This window comes from Achroia grisella, unplaced genomic scaffold, assembly GCF_030625045.1.
Source record: "Achroia grisella isolate CSIRO2021 unplaced genomic scaffold, CSIRO_AGI_Agris_v1 utg642, whole genome shotgun sequence".
NCBI classification, from domain to species: Eukaryota; Metazoa; Arthropoda; class Insecta; order Lepidoptera; family Pyralidae; genus Achroia; species Achroia grisella.
Window position 1 is genome coordinate 971552 of NW_026712979.1, and position 16528 is coordinate 988079.

Below are 16528 nucleotides of genomic sequence, written 5' to 3' on the forward strand. Positions count from 1 at the left end.
TCAGCCCGGAAGACGTCCACTGCTGCACATAGGCCTCCAAAGATCTCCACCAGTGTTAACAGTAGGTAAAATTTTAAAAATGAATTAGTAAATTTGTTAATATGTACATATATAGGTATTATATGACGACCTCGGTGGTCTAGCGGTCTAGCACACCGCTTTATGTTCGATAGTCGCGGATTCGATTCCTCGCACGGCACAAACATTTGTATTCATGAGTATAATTGTTTGTATCGGTCTGGGTGTTTTCTATGTATAATATGTAAGTATTTACGAAAAAAAAATCTATGTATTTGTATCACTTACACAAGCTTTAGCTAGCTTAATTTGGGTGTAGATGCCGCTGTGTGAATTGTCTCGAGATTATTATTATTATTATTATAAATATCTAAACCGTATAACTTTACTCTAATAAGCATCTAATAGGGGTACGCGCCCTCTGTGAAATGAAAATACTATACGCACGCGCGTACTTGTGCGTAACGCGTTCTGTTATGAGTTTATGACTCACCCTCTACAGTCACCCTCCGCACTGAAACATTCATCCTGAAATCTACCCACGCACCGAAATATTCGGGAGGCCCCAATAAAGCCTTCGTGACTCACTGCTTTCCTTATCTCACTGTAATATTATTAGTCTGTATATTTTTAACGTGAAATGACTGGCTTCTGTTTTGTTATTTTCGTTTTAAAACTTTGCTGTTACCTGCTATTTATGTACGGGTATATAAACGCAATGAAATCTTTATTTAAACTTGTTTTTGCATTCATACAGTTTGAGGAGATTAAATCTGAACGTTTAATAGTTTGTAGGTTATAATTATTACTAAAATAAGAGTTTTTCTTTATAAGAACAGCATGAAACATCGAAGTTTAGCTTCTGTTTGTAATATCGATGTCCCTTTGACCGTTGCTGTGCTGCAAACTTAGAAACAATATATTCCGAACGCCTGATGGTATAGTATATGCAATGGTTGACTTCGGGAATATGGACTAACAATTATTTGTAGTACCACAGATAAGATAATATTTCATAATAGTACTTGGTTTATTAAGAAATAGCAAACCTAAGTATTAAAAATAAAAAAAAAACATTATTTTTAAAAGTGCAAATTGCCCTTATTTATTTTCTATATGTATATGCTTCTTACAATCCATAATTCATTAATTTTTCATTTTTTCTTGCATACATTTCATAGACTAGGATGATCCATCATAATTATCTATAATAATAAATGACTTAAAAAATTAAATTAATGCAATTTTTTTGTAATCTACTGACTAATATTATAGTCATTATTTTATAGGTATCTACATTTACCCACTAAAATTTAACTATTGCATTCACCACTACATCGACAGTGGGTAACACCTCTGTCTACGGAGTTGTCACTCCGTAGTGATAGCAGTTGTGAAGATATATTATTAATTTATGGAACTATCATTGTATATATGCTTATACTCCATAAAGTTATTATTACGTAATGTTTTCATTCATTATAAATAAAACAAACTTATACCTACTTTATTGTACCACTTATAATGGTCATATCAAATAATAATTGAGTAATTTTAGAATATATTACAAGTATAGTTTTGTTAACACACTTTCAAAGTTTTGAATTCATTGCGCGCTTTCAGAGTTTACATTAAGAGGCGCTAGTGCACGCATGCGCTATGCCTATTGGTCAGTGGACCTTCCACAGCGTACGTCCAATACGTCAAAAGTGGCCATGTGACGTCTCCACAGCCAATCGTAGTAATCGACAACTGTTTATAAGTGTGACGTCTATATACATACGCACGCACACCTGAACAAATTATCATCAGTTTTTGACGTTCGTTCACTTGTAAAACACTGCAAAATTGATAAGTTCAACCATAAACTATTCAAAATAACTTGTATCTTTTGATTACAATTACAAATAAATAGTGTATTGGTGCTAATATAAGTTGTGATAGTTTAAAAGTGATAAAGTTCGCGACATAACCTTAGGCGATTCTTGGAACCGCGTTTGCTGCGATCGAGACGAGGCGCGAGACCTTGATATCTAGTTCCTTGGACGACCGACAACGAAGGGACAGTTTATATAGGATCGTTCATGCCTGAGGAGGTATGTTTTTAGTTTACAATTTGTGATCTCGAATTTGTGAGTTTATTCCGGGTTATTGGTAATTAAGTATACTTGTTAGAATAGTGACGTGGTGTGTTCATTAAAAAAGCTTTGACAATAGGAAGTGTGAAATTGGAATCTGCTTTAATTATGACGAAGTTAAAATTATGTGCGTTTTGATACTGCCGTGTGCGGAAGGACCGCTGTGAGGTGTCCGCGGAGACGTTTTATGTAGTGCCATGGACATCGGCGGAGGTAAACCGTCTGAGAGACTTGCATGAAATTATCATATTCGTTTCCGTTGTTATAGCAAATTCACACTCGCAGCCTAGCACTTACTTCGCACGTTTTTTTAATACAATAACACCAAGGAATATTTGCATTCAGCTAGGTCTATGGTAAATTTTCAGCCAGTAGTATCTTTTTAGCTTTCTCTGATAGCTCAGTAGTTGAATGTAGTTCTATAAATACATTCAAATAGGCCGCACACTGTTCTTGAATACTGTTGTAGATTGCTGCTTTGAGATTATTTAGTTATATTTACATGTGTTGGATATTTTTTTTAAATGTTCACCCAGTTCAATTAGTGTTATGCATAGGTGTTAGATAATATAGTAATGATTTTTATTTTGGTAATAGAAATGTTCTAATGCACAAGGTTTGACTGTTGGTTGATTAATACAATTTATTTGCTTATTAAATATTTAATTTCAGAATATATGCATGTCTAATGTCTTGTATATACTTATAATAGACAATAATTTTCTACTTTTTAATAATTTATGAAATGTTAATTTTTATTGGTTTTTAATTGACTTAGTTTTACTTGTATGTGCAATAATAGTAGTGAGTTGAATAGTTACTTTCTGGATATTATTTTTTAAATTTTATTTTAAATATGATATTATTGTCATGTGAATGTAAATGTCTTGTCTTTTTCTATACTTTATTCCTCACTTTAGTACACTAGTTGTTTTAGTGTTTGCAAATTTTATTTGACTGTAAAATATAAATTTTTATGACTGTCTCCACTATATCAGAAATATATATCTTCCATGCTATCCGAATCATTTAATCATTATAATAACTTAAAGATATCTATGATTATTAAATAAGTTTACAAATTAATAAGACTTAAAATAGGAGGCTTTTTGAAAATAATTATATCGAGTTAACCTTAAATTTATTTTAAAAATCTTTTTAATGGACTCCAGAATTCCAATTATTGTTTTTAGTAGAATGAATTCAGTATCTATAAAAATGTTTCATCATTTTACTTAAATAGGAGAAAAGACAGAGAAATTTTTATTACTTATTTTCATTTTTTTAAATAGGAGATAAAATTATTTACATTTGAGAAAAGTTTTTAAACCGACCATATCATATGGGGATTGACAAATTTTGTAATTCTATTAAATGAATGGTGCTGTGAATAATATTAACTCTTATGGATGATGGTAGGGGACTAAACTATATTTGATATATCATTAGGTTATGGTAACAGATTGGGATTTATGGATTTGGAACAATTTTAAGGTTAATAATTAAATTTAAGATGGGGATTGCTAATAATGTGGACTAATAACGTCAGGTTGACCTCCATATGGAAATTATGTCATAAATTCATGATGAATTTACCATGATGGACTAACTGACATGACTTCATGTCATCGTATCATCATCATTCACTGGTGCTCTGCCAGCGTAAACCTTTGCGCAGCCAGGTGCAACATTCTATTATCTTCAATAAAAAAAACATAATTAAGATGATTTTTTTTAATTTGGATCGATTGCAGTATGTTTTCAGTGAAAATGTTTGTTGTGATGTTTATTATGTAACTTTAGTGCAGCTGTGGTTTTTCTTTTTATTTCAATGGATGTTTCTAGAATGTTACACCCATCCTCTCATATGATTTATGTGGTAGTGGAGTTGGGGATGACAGGATGAGCACTAAGTCAGGTCAGTTAGCCCAGAATTTAACTGGAGAGGAAACGCCACTACACAAGCTATGTGGTTGTAGCCTAAAAGAGTGGGCTGCAAAGGAGATATTACATATATGCATAAGCATAAACGTAATATCTCCTTTGGAAAGTTTATACTCTATCCTGAGGAGATTTAAAAAGAAATATATATTTATTCATTTACGTACGTATATAACTACAATATAATATAATATTAGTACAATATAATATAGTATTTATTGCGATAATTTAGCATCCCCTTCAGAGGAACACATTAAGCTGAAGTACTAGATAATATATGTATAATCCAATAAAAATGTGATAATAAAAAAAGAGAGTCAAATAAAATTAATAAAAGATATCCTGAGGAGATAAAAACCATCGCTCCCAAGAATATCCTTCAATTCTTGTCCCTGACGGGTCCTAGGTAGAGCAGTTTAAAAAAGGGCGAGCACAATAGATCTACATAGGTCGCAGTGCTACAGGTCTAAACACCTGACAATACAAACAACCCAATAAAAAAAATAGTCCAGAATGGCCTAATTTACCAGAAATTAACAATGATGGTTGCCAGGGGGACCGCGTGGAGGTCGATCTGACATGAAACCATGTTAAAAATAGGGTATTTTTTATTTAAAAAAAAACGGGGTTTGCTGTTACCCTTACAAACAATGCTTTCTCATTACAAAATACATTAACAATAATATGTGGTGAGCAATTATAAAACAATAACATATGAATTCATCCAGTTGACGCAAGTTTTATTAGTCATGCCAACTCAGCACCTAAATATAACTAGTGGCGTGTCCCGACTTCGCTCGGGATGAATATATGTTATACTAGCTGTGCCCGGATGATTCGTCCGCGTGAAATTGTGACCTTAGCTACCATTTTATTTTGCGGATATTTTTAGGGATACAATATTTACAAACTAATCAACAATAAGTTAGGCCTAAAAATAAGTTTCAAGCTTCTGGATTTTAATTTTTTTTTCTTTTCTTTTCTATCTGCAATCAGCCTTTCCTGCTATAATCAGATTGTGCTGCGTTATGGGCATTCGGAGATGAGGCACATCCAGTAAGGTGCCATTTCATTTAATTTCTTTAGATGTTGGCAAGGCGATCCCTTTTTAGTCTAGATGGTCAGTTATTTGTATCCAGTAGTTTAAAAGCTAACTGGTTCTTATTGCGGGCTAACATGTGTTTATATCTTCCACAGGCTTTCTGTATCTCTTCTTTTACAGTTGGCATTTCTAGATATGTATGTACTTCTGGATTTAAAAATGACGCTATTTCAATATATGCGATATACATCTCATCGTCCCTTTCAACCCCTTATAACTCTTTTTTCGCTGGGGGGAAGGGGATTGTTACTAATGTGGACTAATGACCCCATTACTAGCAATGCACCATGTCAGGTTGACCTCCGCGCGGTTCCCCCTGGAAACCATCGTGATAAATTCTTTGTAAATTTGTCACGATGGGCTAACTGATTTGACCTCATGTTCGTCTTATCATCCCCACTGGTGCCCCGCCAGAGTAAACCGTTAGCGCAGGCGGGTGCACTATTCCATTCTCATCCATAAAAAAAATCTTTTTTCGCATTAAAATGTAGGCCAGGTCCTTCCTCAGGGTCTCTGACAGATTTTTTTAAGAATTTTCTACTTTATTCTATTTTAGTCTAAACTAGGGAAAATTTTCCTTTTTTTTTTGTAAATATATTATACATATAAATCACCCAGGCTGATACAAACGATCATAATGATAAATACAAATGTTTGTTTGGTAGTTTTCTAATCTGTACATCTTAATAAAATTGGAGTGTCTGTTTGTAATATTGAAATAACCGTTTTTTACTACAAGCATATGAATATAAATACGGTACATACACCAAAATGACATTTTTTACAATTTTTGTCTGTATGTGTGTTTGTTCCAGCTAATCTCTGAAATGGCCGGACCGATTTTGACGGGTCTTTTTTGGCAGATAGTTGATGTAATGAGTAACTTAGGCTATATTTATTTTAGAAAAGTAAAGTTAAATTCCACGCGGACGAAATCGCGGGAACAGCTAGTAAATAAATGAAAAGTGCTAAAATCGAACCCGCGACCATTTGTAATAAGGCGGAGTGTTATCTAGACAAACAGAGGCAGCTAAAATGAATGAAAACTCAGTTGGTACACTATCGCTCGTTGCTAATACGGGCTTTATGAATTATTTATTATTGTCACTATGCTTACTCTGTTTTATGTTGATTTTAACATTTTACTGTACACCTGTTAAACTGGATATTTACATGCCTCGGCCGCGGTGGTCTAGCGGTTTAGTAAACTGCGTTACTTCCGCGCCGCGTTCGATTCCTCGCACGGCACAAAGAGTTAAAAAATGTGTCCAAAATACAAGTTCTACTTATCTTCAATAGGGATTACTAATTCCCATTCAGACAGCTTTCCAAATAAGCGATAGATTTAAAAAAAATTGTTGACTATTCAAAAGTGTTTAAATTAAGTTTATTTGAATAAATGATTTTCTATTCTATTCTATTCTATTCCATTACTAACAATCGCCTTCTTCCTTATAACAAATTTCTACATCAAATGTACAGTTTATAAATTCACACAATGATCACAAAAACATGTGTTTCCTTACGGTTATTTATAATATTATCATAGAATATCTAATAATAGTATAAACTACGTAGTTACACAACAATCGCAGTGTATCTGTCACTATATTGAAAACGATTTCAACCTGTGACCGAGTGTAATGAGTGACTCATCGTACCTATGAGTGATATTTGTGCTAATACTACTAGTATTGGTATAAATAACACACGTGCGACGCCGGGGCGGGTAGCTAGTATAATACTAGTACATCTATTATAATAATAAAAGAGATGAGAATTTTTTTTTTAAGTTAAAAAAATATATATATTTCAGCCAACATGATCCATTTTGTTAGTAATAGCTTAATGACATAACTTATCCTATGTTAGTAATAAAATAGAAACTAAATAAATAAATAAAATGTGACTTTCTACATATTACCTGTCCCACTCAGTGTCTTAGAATGGGACAGTCTTTTTTACCAGCAATTGCCTTCAGGACACTGTTGGAACTCGCCCGCACTCTGCTTAATGACATAACTTATCCTATGTTAGTAATAAAATATAAAATAAAAATAGAAACTAAATAAATAAAATGTGACTCTACATATTACCTGTCCCACTCAGTGTCTTAGAATGGGACAGTATTTTTTAAATCAGAAGCAATTGCCTTCAGGACACTGTTGGAACTCGCCCGCACTCTGCTTAATGACATAACTTATCCTATGTTAGTAATAAAATATAAAATAAAAATAGAAACTAAATAAAACTAAATAAATAAAATGTGACTTTTAACATATTACCTGTCCCACTCAGTGTCTTAGAATGGGACAGTCTTTGTTACCAGCAATTGCCTTCAGGACACTGTTGGAACTCGCCCGCACTCTGCTTAATGACATAACTTATCCTATGTTATATAATAAAATATAAAATAAAAATAGAAACTAAATAAAACTAAATAAATAAAATGTGACTTTTAACATATTACCTGTCCCACTCAGTGTCTTAGAATGGGACAGTCTATTTTACAAGCAATTGCCTTCAGGACACTGTTGGAACTCGCCCGCACTCTGCTTAATGACATAACTTATCCTATGTTAGTAATAAAATATAAAATAAAAATAGAAACTAAATAAAACTAAATAAATAAAATGTGACTTTTAACATATTACCTGTCCCACTCAGTGTCTTAGAATGGGACAGTCTTTTTTTACAAGCAATTGCCTTCAGGACACTGTTGGAACTCGCCCGCACTCTGCCTAATAAGGACGTTATTCGCTTCCGCCGTATAGCATTACATATAAACCTTCCTCTTGAATAACTGTATCTACAGCAAAATCTGCATTAAAATCCGTTGCGTAGTTTCAAAGATCTAAGCGAAGAGACAATGGAAGCGACTTCATTTGATCTTATTATTAATAATATTATAAACGCGAAATTTTGTGAGTATGGATAGATGTTTGTTACTCTTTCACGCAAATCTACTGAACGGATTTTAATGAAACTTTACGGTAATATAGCTTATACATCAGAATAACATAATATAGGTTACAAACTTCACGCGTATGAAATCTAGTACAGTACAGTGTACAGTACAGCGGGCACAGCTAGTACAGTAAAAGTTTGGAAATTTTGCTTATATTTTAGATATACATATATTATATTTAACAAGAATAAACGAATAGATTGTCATTTTTTTTAATATTTTTGATTTAATATTAGCATTTAGTGAGAAGCTGTTAATTTGAAATTACAAATAGGTAATTCAATTTTATTTGAATTAAATATATTTAAAGGCGTAACGATATAGAGTTTTTATTATACCGCGATAATGGCAAACAAGCATACGGGCCATCTGATGGTGTACCGTTACCGTTGCCCATGGACGTCTGAACTAGGGGTGTCGCGTACGACGCCGACCATTAAGATATCTAAGTATAACTTTCTTGGAAATTTGTTGTAGGTACAGTAACCCTATACCCAGTGATGGTATTTCCTAACACTGACTCCGCTCTGACCCGTCCAATTCAAATGTGGCTCGAAATTACGACGGTTTTGCGGAGGTTCGTACCTCTACACTTCAGACTAAAGTAGTACGTAAGGCGAGAGTAGCTTTAAACCACTCCATAAATTCTTCCGTGGGTTTGGAGTGGCTATGGTGCAATCGCCCAATATAGTTCGGTGAAGCTGTGGAATTAGAAAATTAAAAAAGAAACTGGACGTTTCCCCAAGCATGAATAGATCAAAAAATTCTTTATTGATATATGCTTAAATTTATGCACTTAATGAAAGGGGATTATATAAGAGAATTTTAAAAAACCATCATTCTAACTGCATGGTCATGTGATCAATTTGGTACGTAAAGTTAAAAAAGTATATTCAAATTTGCACTTTGTTTCTTAGCTAAAGTGATACATTTTTATTTGCCCTTGGCTTTGTATATCCTTTACGAGCTACTAAAAGAGTATCGTTTGATTTTACAATACATTGTGTCTATGAATTCGGTAGTCGATTAAAAACGGCCAAGGGCAGCAGACGTAACCGTAATTCCGGTTACGTAGAGTTTAAAAATAAAATCTCTCGACTGTTTGATTTAAGCGACGTCCCTGTTTATTATTTCAACTTTAATAAAATTTACCGCCGTGATCGCGGAAAGGTGGGCCAATTTTTCTTAAGACTAGAGAACTCGACTATCAAGAAAGTTCTCTTAAAATCAGCGTGGTATATAATTTCCGTGTTCAGAGAAACGTGGGCCAACTCTTTTTGAGTCTAGAGAACTCTCAAGCAAGGTTTTTAAAAATCAGCTTGGTATAATATATTACATACATAGAGCTAGGTATTTTAGGGATCGAAGAAATCTGCGTAAAATCTTTTTCAGACTAGAGAGAAATTTTTCTTAAAATCAGCATGGTATAAATTCCATGATCGGGGCAAGGTTAGCAAATTCTTTTTGAGACTAGAGTACTCGACTATCGAGCAATCGCGGAATGGTGGGCCAATTTTTCTTGAGCCTAGAGAGCTCGACTATCAAGAAAGTTCTCTTAAAATCAGCGTGGTATATAATTTCCGTGTTCAGAGAAACGTGGGCAAACTCTTTTTGAGTCTAGAGAACTCGACTATCAAGCAAGGTTTTTTAAAATCAGCTTGGTATAATATATTACATACATACAGCTAGGTATTTTAGGGATAGAAGAAATCGGCACAAAATCTTTTTGAGACTAGAGAGCAAGTTTTTTAAAATCAGCATGGTATAAAAAATCCATGATCGGGGCAACGTTAGCAAATTGTTTTTGAGACTAGAGTACTCAGCAACGTTTATTCAAATCGGTGTGGAATCAGTGGGGAAGATAGGCAAATTCATTTTGAGACAAGACAAACTTGACTAGTAAGCAAGTTTTCTTAAAATTATGGTATATCATTTCCATGATCGGTAAAGGTTGGGCCAATTATTTTTGAAACTAAGAATCCGACTATCGAGCTAGGTTTCTTAAAATTAGGGTGGTATACAATTTCCGAAAACTCTTTTTAAGACTAAACTTGAACAAGTTTTTTTAATTAGCATAGTATATTTTTCTTAAATAAACGGTAGCGGAGTGGTCCTTACGCTTGCTCTAACTGTGTACTCTGATGGGATACCAGGGATTATGAAATGGGCATCAATATTTATCCAGGGAGTATGTAACAGTAACTATAGAACAAACTCTACTTAACGTAAAACTAAACGGTGCTGTGTGAATTGTCCTTAGATATTATTATTGCTTTGTAACTGTAATTCATCCCCACTCTGAGCTGAATAGGATCAATGTCGTGACAGGCATACTATTATTTGTACCACTTGGCGAGGAGCCATTTCATATTTTCTATTGGCCGACTGTATCAGAAATAGTAGATATTAATGTACAAATTCCGCGTATTACGTTCGCTCTGGTACGATATTGTTAGCGTGCGTTGCCTTGCTAATAGAATTAAACTATTATATTTCATTAGCATCATCATCATCAGGTCTTCGCGAGCCCTTATAGGCCGCCGGGTTCAACCTACAGCTGGAGTGAACCACCCCTGCGTCGTTCGTTTTGGAATGGTTCACCCCAGCAGCGCGCCCGGGTAGCCAACCCAACGTCGGTCATTTTGGGGTGGTTCACCACAGCAGTGCGCTCTAATAACCACCTCAGCGTCGGTCGTTTTGTGGTGGTTCGTCCTAGCGTCGGTCGTTTTGTGGGTGGTTCACCCCTACAGTACTTCTACCAGTTGTCTAGTACATATAACACAAGTATTGCCTAGCTTGGGACTATGACCCCGTGTGAATTGTCCATGGTTATTGTTATTTCTCATGTGCGTGCGAACAACACGTGCGAAGCTATGAAATGGTTAAGGGAAAGGCCCTTTTTAAAAAAAATTTATGACTTTGGACGTCTTTGTAATTAATTTAGTGATCTTTAAAACATACGACCCATGTTATTGGCTAATAATAAACTCTCTATGTACGTGAAAGATTTAAAAACTAATAGTTTTATTTTAGTTTATGAATGAACAACACGTTCTAGTTCCACTCAGAAAATACATTATAAGTTATATAATATATAACTAGCACTTACTCGTGACTTTGTTTCCTTTTTTTTTTTCGAGATATAACTCGTCTGCATTGTTATAAAACGTTGTCCATAGCTAGCGTTGTATATAGCTTTTTTATCTCATATTTCATCAAAATTCGTACAGCCAATATCTTGTGAAAAGGTAATAAGCTAACAGATTTTCTATTTATAATATTAGTATTGATGGACAAAAATTGTCAGCATCGATAGAAAAAATAAAAAATTTGTAACAGTCAATTAAAAAAAAAAGTGATAGTATAAGAACAATATGCAGATTACGTATAACTGTATCTTTAAATTACGTTACAGGGAAAATCTCATGGAATACCTAAAAAACTGGTTTCGCGTCTGACGTAACGTGCATATTAACTGCAGAGTAAAACTTATCCAACGCGCTTTGCTCCATGTACGTTTTGCTTTTGGGCAAACACAAAATATTTTGGATAGAGGGGTTTACCTATAAAAATCGTGGGTGTACCCCACGTAACTTTTAAATTTAAATTGTTCTTTAATTCAGTTCGAATTAATATTTAAATTTGGAACTACAACTGTTTAAATTTAAATTTAAATTAAAAATTTTAAATTCGTATTTATTTACGCTTGGTATTTTTAAATTTGGAACGACATCTTTCAAAATTTTCGAGACACACGTTTTATTATTAAATCCCATTATTTTATAAATAGTAATAAAGGTCTTTAAAATGTAGTTTAATTTAAATTTGGAACAACTTCTGTTATTCGTTCTGTGTATTGTGTTCTTCCTAGATATTGTTTTAATTTAAATTGTTCTTTTATTAGCCATTTGTTTTAAATTTGGAACGATGAATTCTAATTATTTATGATTAAATAGCGTACTTTTACTGTGTTCTTTCTCGATTTTTTTTGTTAGTGTACTGTGCATAACGCACCGTTTAGTATTTTTAAGATAATTATATATTTTTATATATATTTTTTATCCCTTGTTTCATTTTTATGAAATATATGTCTTCTACCATTAGCGACCGTAGTTTCTCTTAATACTAAAATTAAAATGTACTAAAAATACAGTCCTTAAGACCTTAACCTCAGTCATTAAAATATACATTATTTTATTATAAATATTCTTCATAATATAAACCGAATATTGTAGTTCCATCGACAAAGTGAATAAACAGTCTATTAAAGACTATTTATATTTGTAGTTTGAATTAATAAATAAATAACCCTGGACAATAAAGTCAGCGAACCAGACACAGCGCCATCTAGTCCCACGGTAAGCACAGCTTGTATTGTGGGTACTAGACAACTGATGTAAATACTTAGATATTTTTTGCATATACATACAAAACACCCAGATCGATACAAACAATACAAGCAAATGTTTGCACAGTTCGAGGAATCGAAGCCGCGACCATCGGAAGTAAAGCGATGTATTAAACCGAAGCTGCAAGATTTTTATCTTATAGGAACGTAATACGCGTGTCGCCTGTGTCTTGACACAGTGCTATCTAATACCATTACTCAGTCGCCACTTACCCGCTTTCGCTGATAACCTGCGCCCGCGCATTGCTGATTTTCATTTTCATACTCATTTGCATTGCAAGAAAAGGATACAATAAGTTGTAGGTATTATTGCTATTAATATTTCTGTTATCACGGGTGGTGATGTTATCAGTAAGACATGGTAGTCAGCGTAGTTAGATTTTGGATAGGTTCTTTTTTATGGATGATAATATAATGGTGCCCCTGCGTTATGGTTTACGCTGGCGGGGTTATAGTGGAGTATGATAGGATGAGCATGACGTCTGATCAGTTAGCCCATCGTGACAAATTCATTAAGAATTTGACTTTATTTTTCTAAAATAAAAGTATCCTAAGTTACTCCTTAGTACACCAGCTACCTGCCAATAAAAGTCCCGTCAAAATCGGTCCAGCCATTTCAGAGATTAGCCGGAACAAACAGACAGACAGACAAAAATTGTAAAATATGTTGAAGCCTGTTGTTTGTAATATTGAAATAATCGTTTTTTACTACTGGCATGTGAATATGAATACGGTACATACACCAAAATAACATTTTTTACAATTTTTGTCTGTCTGTCTGTCTGTTTGTGCCGGCTAATCTCTGAATAGGCTGGACCGATTTTGACGGGACTTTTATTGGCAAGAAGCTGATGTAATAAGAAGTAACTTAGGATAGTTTTATTTTAGAAAAATAAAGTTATATTCCACGCGGACGAAGTCGCGGGTACAGCTAGTACTTAATATGAATAAATTAAATAAACTACATTCAAATGCGATTACACATTTTACTAACCACAAACTACAAAGTAATTTAAACAACAAATCAATTAAATTATTTTAAGTTGACTTGTGCAGTATTAAGTTCGCAAACATTATTATTCACAAAACCATCATGGTTTTTTTATGGTAGAATATGTAATGGTGCACCCCCCTGCGCAATAGTGTACGCTGGCGGGGCACCAGCCAAAGATTAATAATATTAATAACTAGCTGTACACGCGACTTCGTCCGCACGGAATTTAACTATATTTTTCTAAAATAAAAGTAGCCTAAGTTACTCATTAAATCAGCTACCTGCCCATAAAAGTCCCGTCAAAATCGGTCCAGCCTATTCAGAGATTAGCCGGCACCGACAGACAGACAGACAAAAATTGTAAAAAATGATATTTTAGTGTATATACCGTACTTATATTCATATGCATGTAGTAAAAAACGGTTATTTCAATATTACAAACAGACACTCCAATTTTATTTATATGTATAGAGTATAGATTAAAAATAACTTTGACTGACAATTAGAAATTGACTAAACAAATAAGGATATCCTGGTTTAAGCGCACACATGGCCGTTCTACATCCATGGAATCTTGCTACAAATAGAGTATTCGAAGGTCTTTTTTTTACTTTTAAATACAATTTTCCACAGACATATTCGTCCGTGCTTTTAATTTACTTTAATATTATTATATTTATTTAATTTCCACATTTGTACAACTCGAGCCGAGATGTTACAATTTGCCTAACAGTGACACCGAGGCAGACCTTATCCGTCTGGCCCAGAACCACCGCTGGCCGGCCGGGTGAGTTGACAACATGCAGTGTCACCCATCTTTATTTGGAGGATTAGATTTACCAATATGCATATTCTTTTTCTCAGTCGGTACACTCCTGTCAGAGTGGTCGTGGTCAGCATTTTGAATCACGATGAGTGAGGAATATGCATATACAATTATATAAATCTTACACTACTATTAATTTCACAGTATTCGAAAATCGTCGCTACATTATATTCTATATAATTATAATTTAAATTTCCCATAAATACTGGAAAATACAATTAGTTAAATAAACTTTTGTAATTACGCATTACAATGTAATTAATAAGAATTCTTCACGGAGAACTCTCTATAGTAGGGTGACATACGTTTGTGTTATTCAAAAGACAGTCCCGATTAAAAGTAAACAATATTACAAAAATATATTTTTTAATCTACTGCTCATCTAACAAGCTCAATTTCGATAAATGAAAATAATAATAAAGATGTATTATTGCGAAGCGTTCATGTCATCGTGAGATAACAACTGCAAGTCTCCTTATGAACGTCTCATCCACGAGTCAAGGTTACAATTTTATCTCGGTGTTATCAAACATACAGTTTACAAAATTAATTGCTATAAAGTGCAGCAACAAATTAATTGCTACAGTTATGATATTGTAAATTATCACCAACACAAAATCAACATAGTTTTAAATTTCTTCCGATGGTCGATTGGTCGCAGGTTCGATTCCTCGCACCGCACGAACATTTGTATTCATGAGTATGATTCCTCGCACGACACGAAAATTTGTATTCATGAGTATGATTCCTCGCACGACACGAAAATTTGTATTCATGAGTATGATTCCTCGCACGACACGAAAATTTGTATTCATGAGTATGATTCCTCGCACGACACGAAAATTTGTATTCATGAGTATGATTCCTCGCACGGTACGAACATTTGTATTCATGAGTATGATTGTTTGTATCGGTCTGGGTGTTTTCTATGTTTAATATGTATTTATTTATAAAAAAAAATCTATGTATATGTATCAGTTATCTAGTACCCATAACACAAGCTTTAGCTAGCTTAACTTGGGTCTAAATGGCGCTGCGTGAATTGTCCTGAGATTATTATTAAGATATTGTATGTATGTATGGATGTCTCATACAAATCACACTGCATGGTCACTGCTACGTATGTGTTCTGTTCTCTATGAAACTAGTGACGCATTGAAGTTGATTGTGGTTTTCAGTATCCTATGGGTATTTTCTCGCGTGCGCCAATCTGTTGCCAAATGTTCGGCACCTTTACATCTATACATATAAATAAAATTGGAGTGTCTGTTTGTAATATTGAAATAACAAAATTGTATGTAATAATTTGTATTAGTAATTTTTTTTTTACTTTTAAAAATTGTATTTAAAAGTAAAAAAAAGACCTTTTAATACTCCATTTGTAGCAAGATTCCATGGATGTAGAATGGCCATGTGTGCGCTTAAACCTGGATATCATTATTTGCTTAGTCAATTTCTAATTGTCAGTCAAAGTTATTTTTAATCTATACTCTATACATATAAATAAAATTGGAGTGTCTGTTTGTAATATTGAAATAACCGTTTTTTACTACATGCATATGAATATAAATACATACATAGGTACATACACCAAAATAACAGTTTTTACCATTTCTGTCGGTGAGGTAATAACGAGTAACTTAGGCTACTTTTATTTTAGAAAAATAAAGCTGAATTCCACGCGGATGAAGTCGCGGGAACAGCTAGTAAAAAGTATAAAGCAGTGGTTCTCAAACTTTCTTTGTAGATAATGAATCAAATTGGCAGCATACAAAAATAATCTCACATTTCACACAACGTAGTTCCAAGTTCAGCTAGCTAAAGCTTGTATTATGGGTATCTACTAGATAACTGATACAAATACATAGATTTATTTTATATATATATATATTTTCGTAAATACATACATATTACACATAGATAACACCCAGACCGATATAAACAATTATACTCATGAATATAATTGTTTCCGCCGTGCGAGGAATCGAACACGCGACCATCGGAAGTAGGCGGTGTGCTAAACCGTTAGACCACCGAAGCCGTCAAAAAGATAAGTTATCAATTATTTATTTATTTATTTTATTTATCCATTCCGAACTGACGGTAGATTTGACATATCATAAGAGTCTAATA

At 33.6% G+C, this 16528-nt stretch overlaps 1 protein-coding gene across 5 annotated transcripts in view; it reads left to right on the plus strand.

Moving 5' to 3' along the window:
- Positions 1 to 1800: 1800 nt before the first annotated feature.
- Positions 1801 to 16528, plus strand: part of LOC131849518 (embryonic polarity protein dorsal-like) — a 77397-nt gene continuing 62669 nt past the window's right edge. For 2 of the 5 annotated variants that reach the window (XM_059199605.1, XM_059199601.1), the window contains exon 1: positions 1801 to 2369. In XM_059199605.1, the coding sequence (XP_059055588.1) occupies positions 2354 to 2369 (16 nt within the window). In that variant the 5' untranslated portion in view covers positions 1801 to 2353. The remainder of the gene's footprint in view (positions 2370 to 16528) is intronic. The other 3 variants (XM_059199603.1, XM_059199602.1, XM_059199604.1) reach the window with 2 other exon arrangements.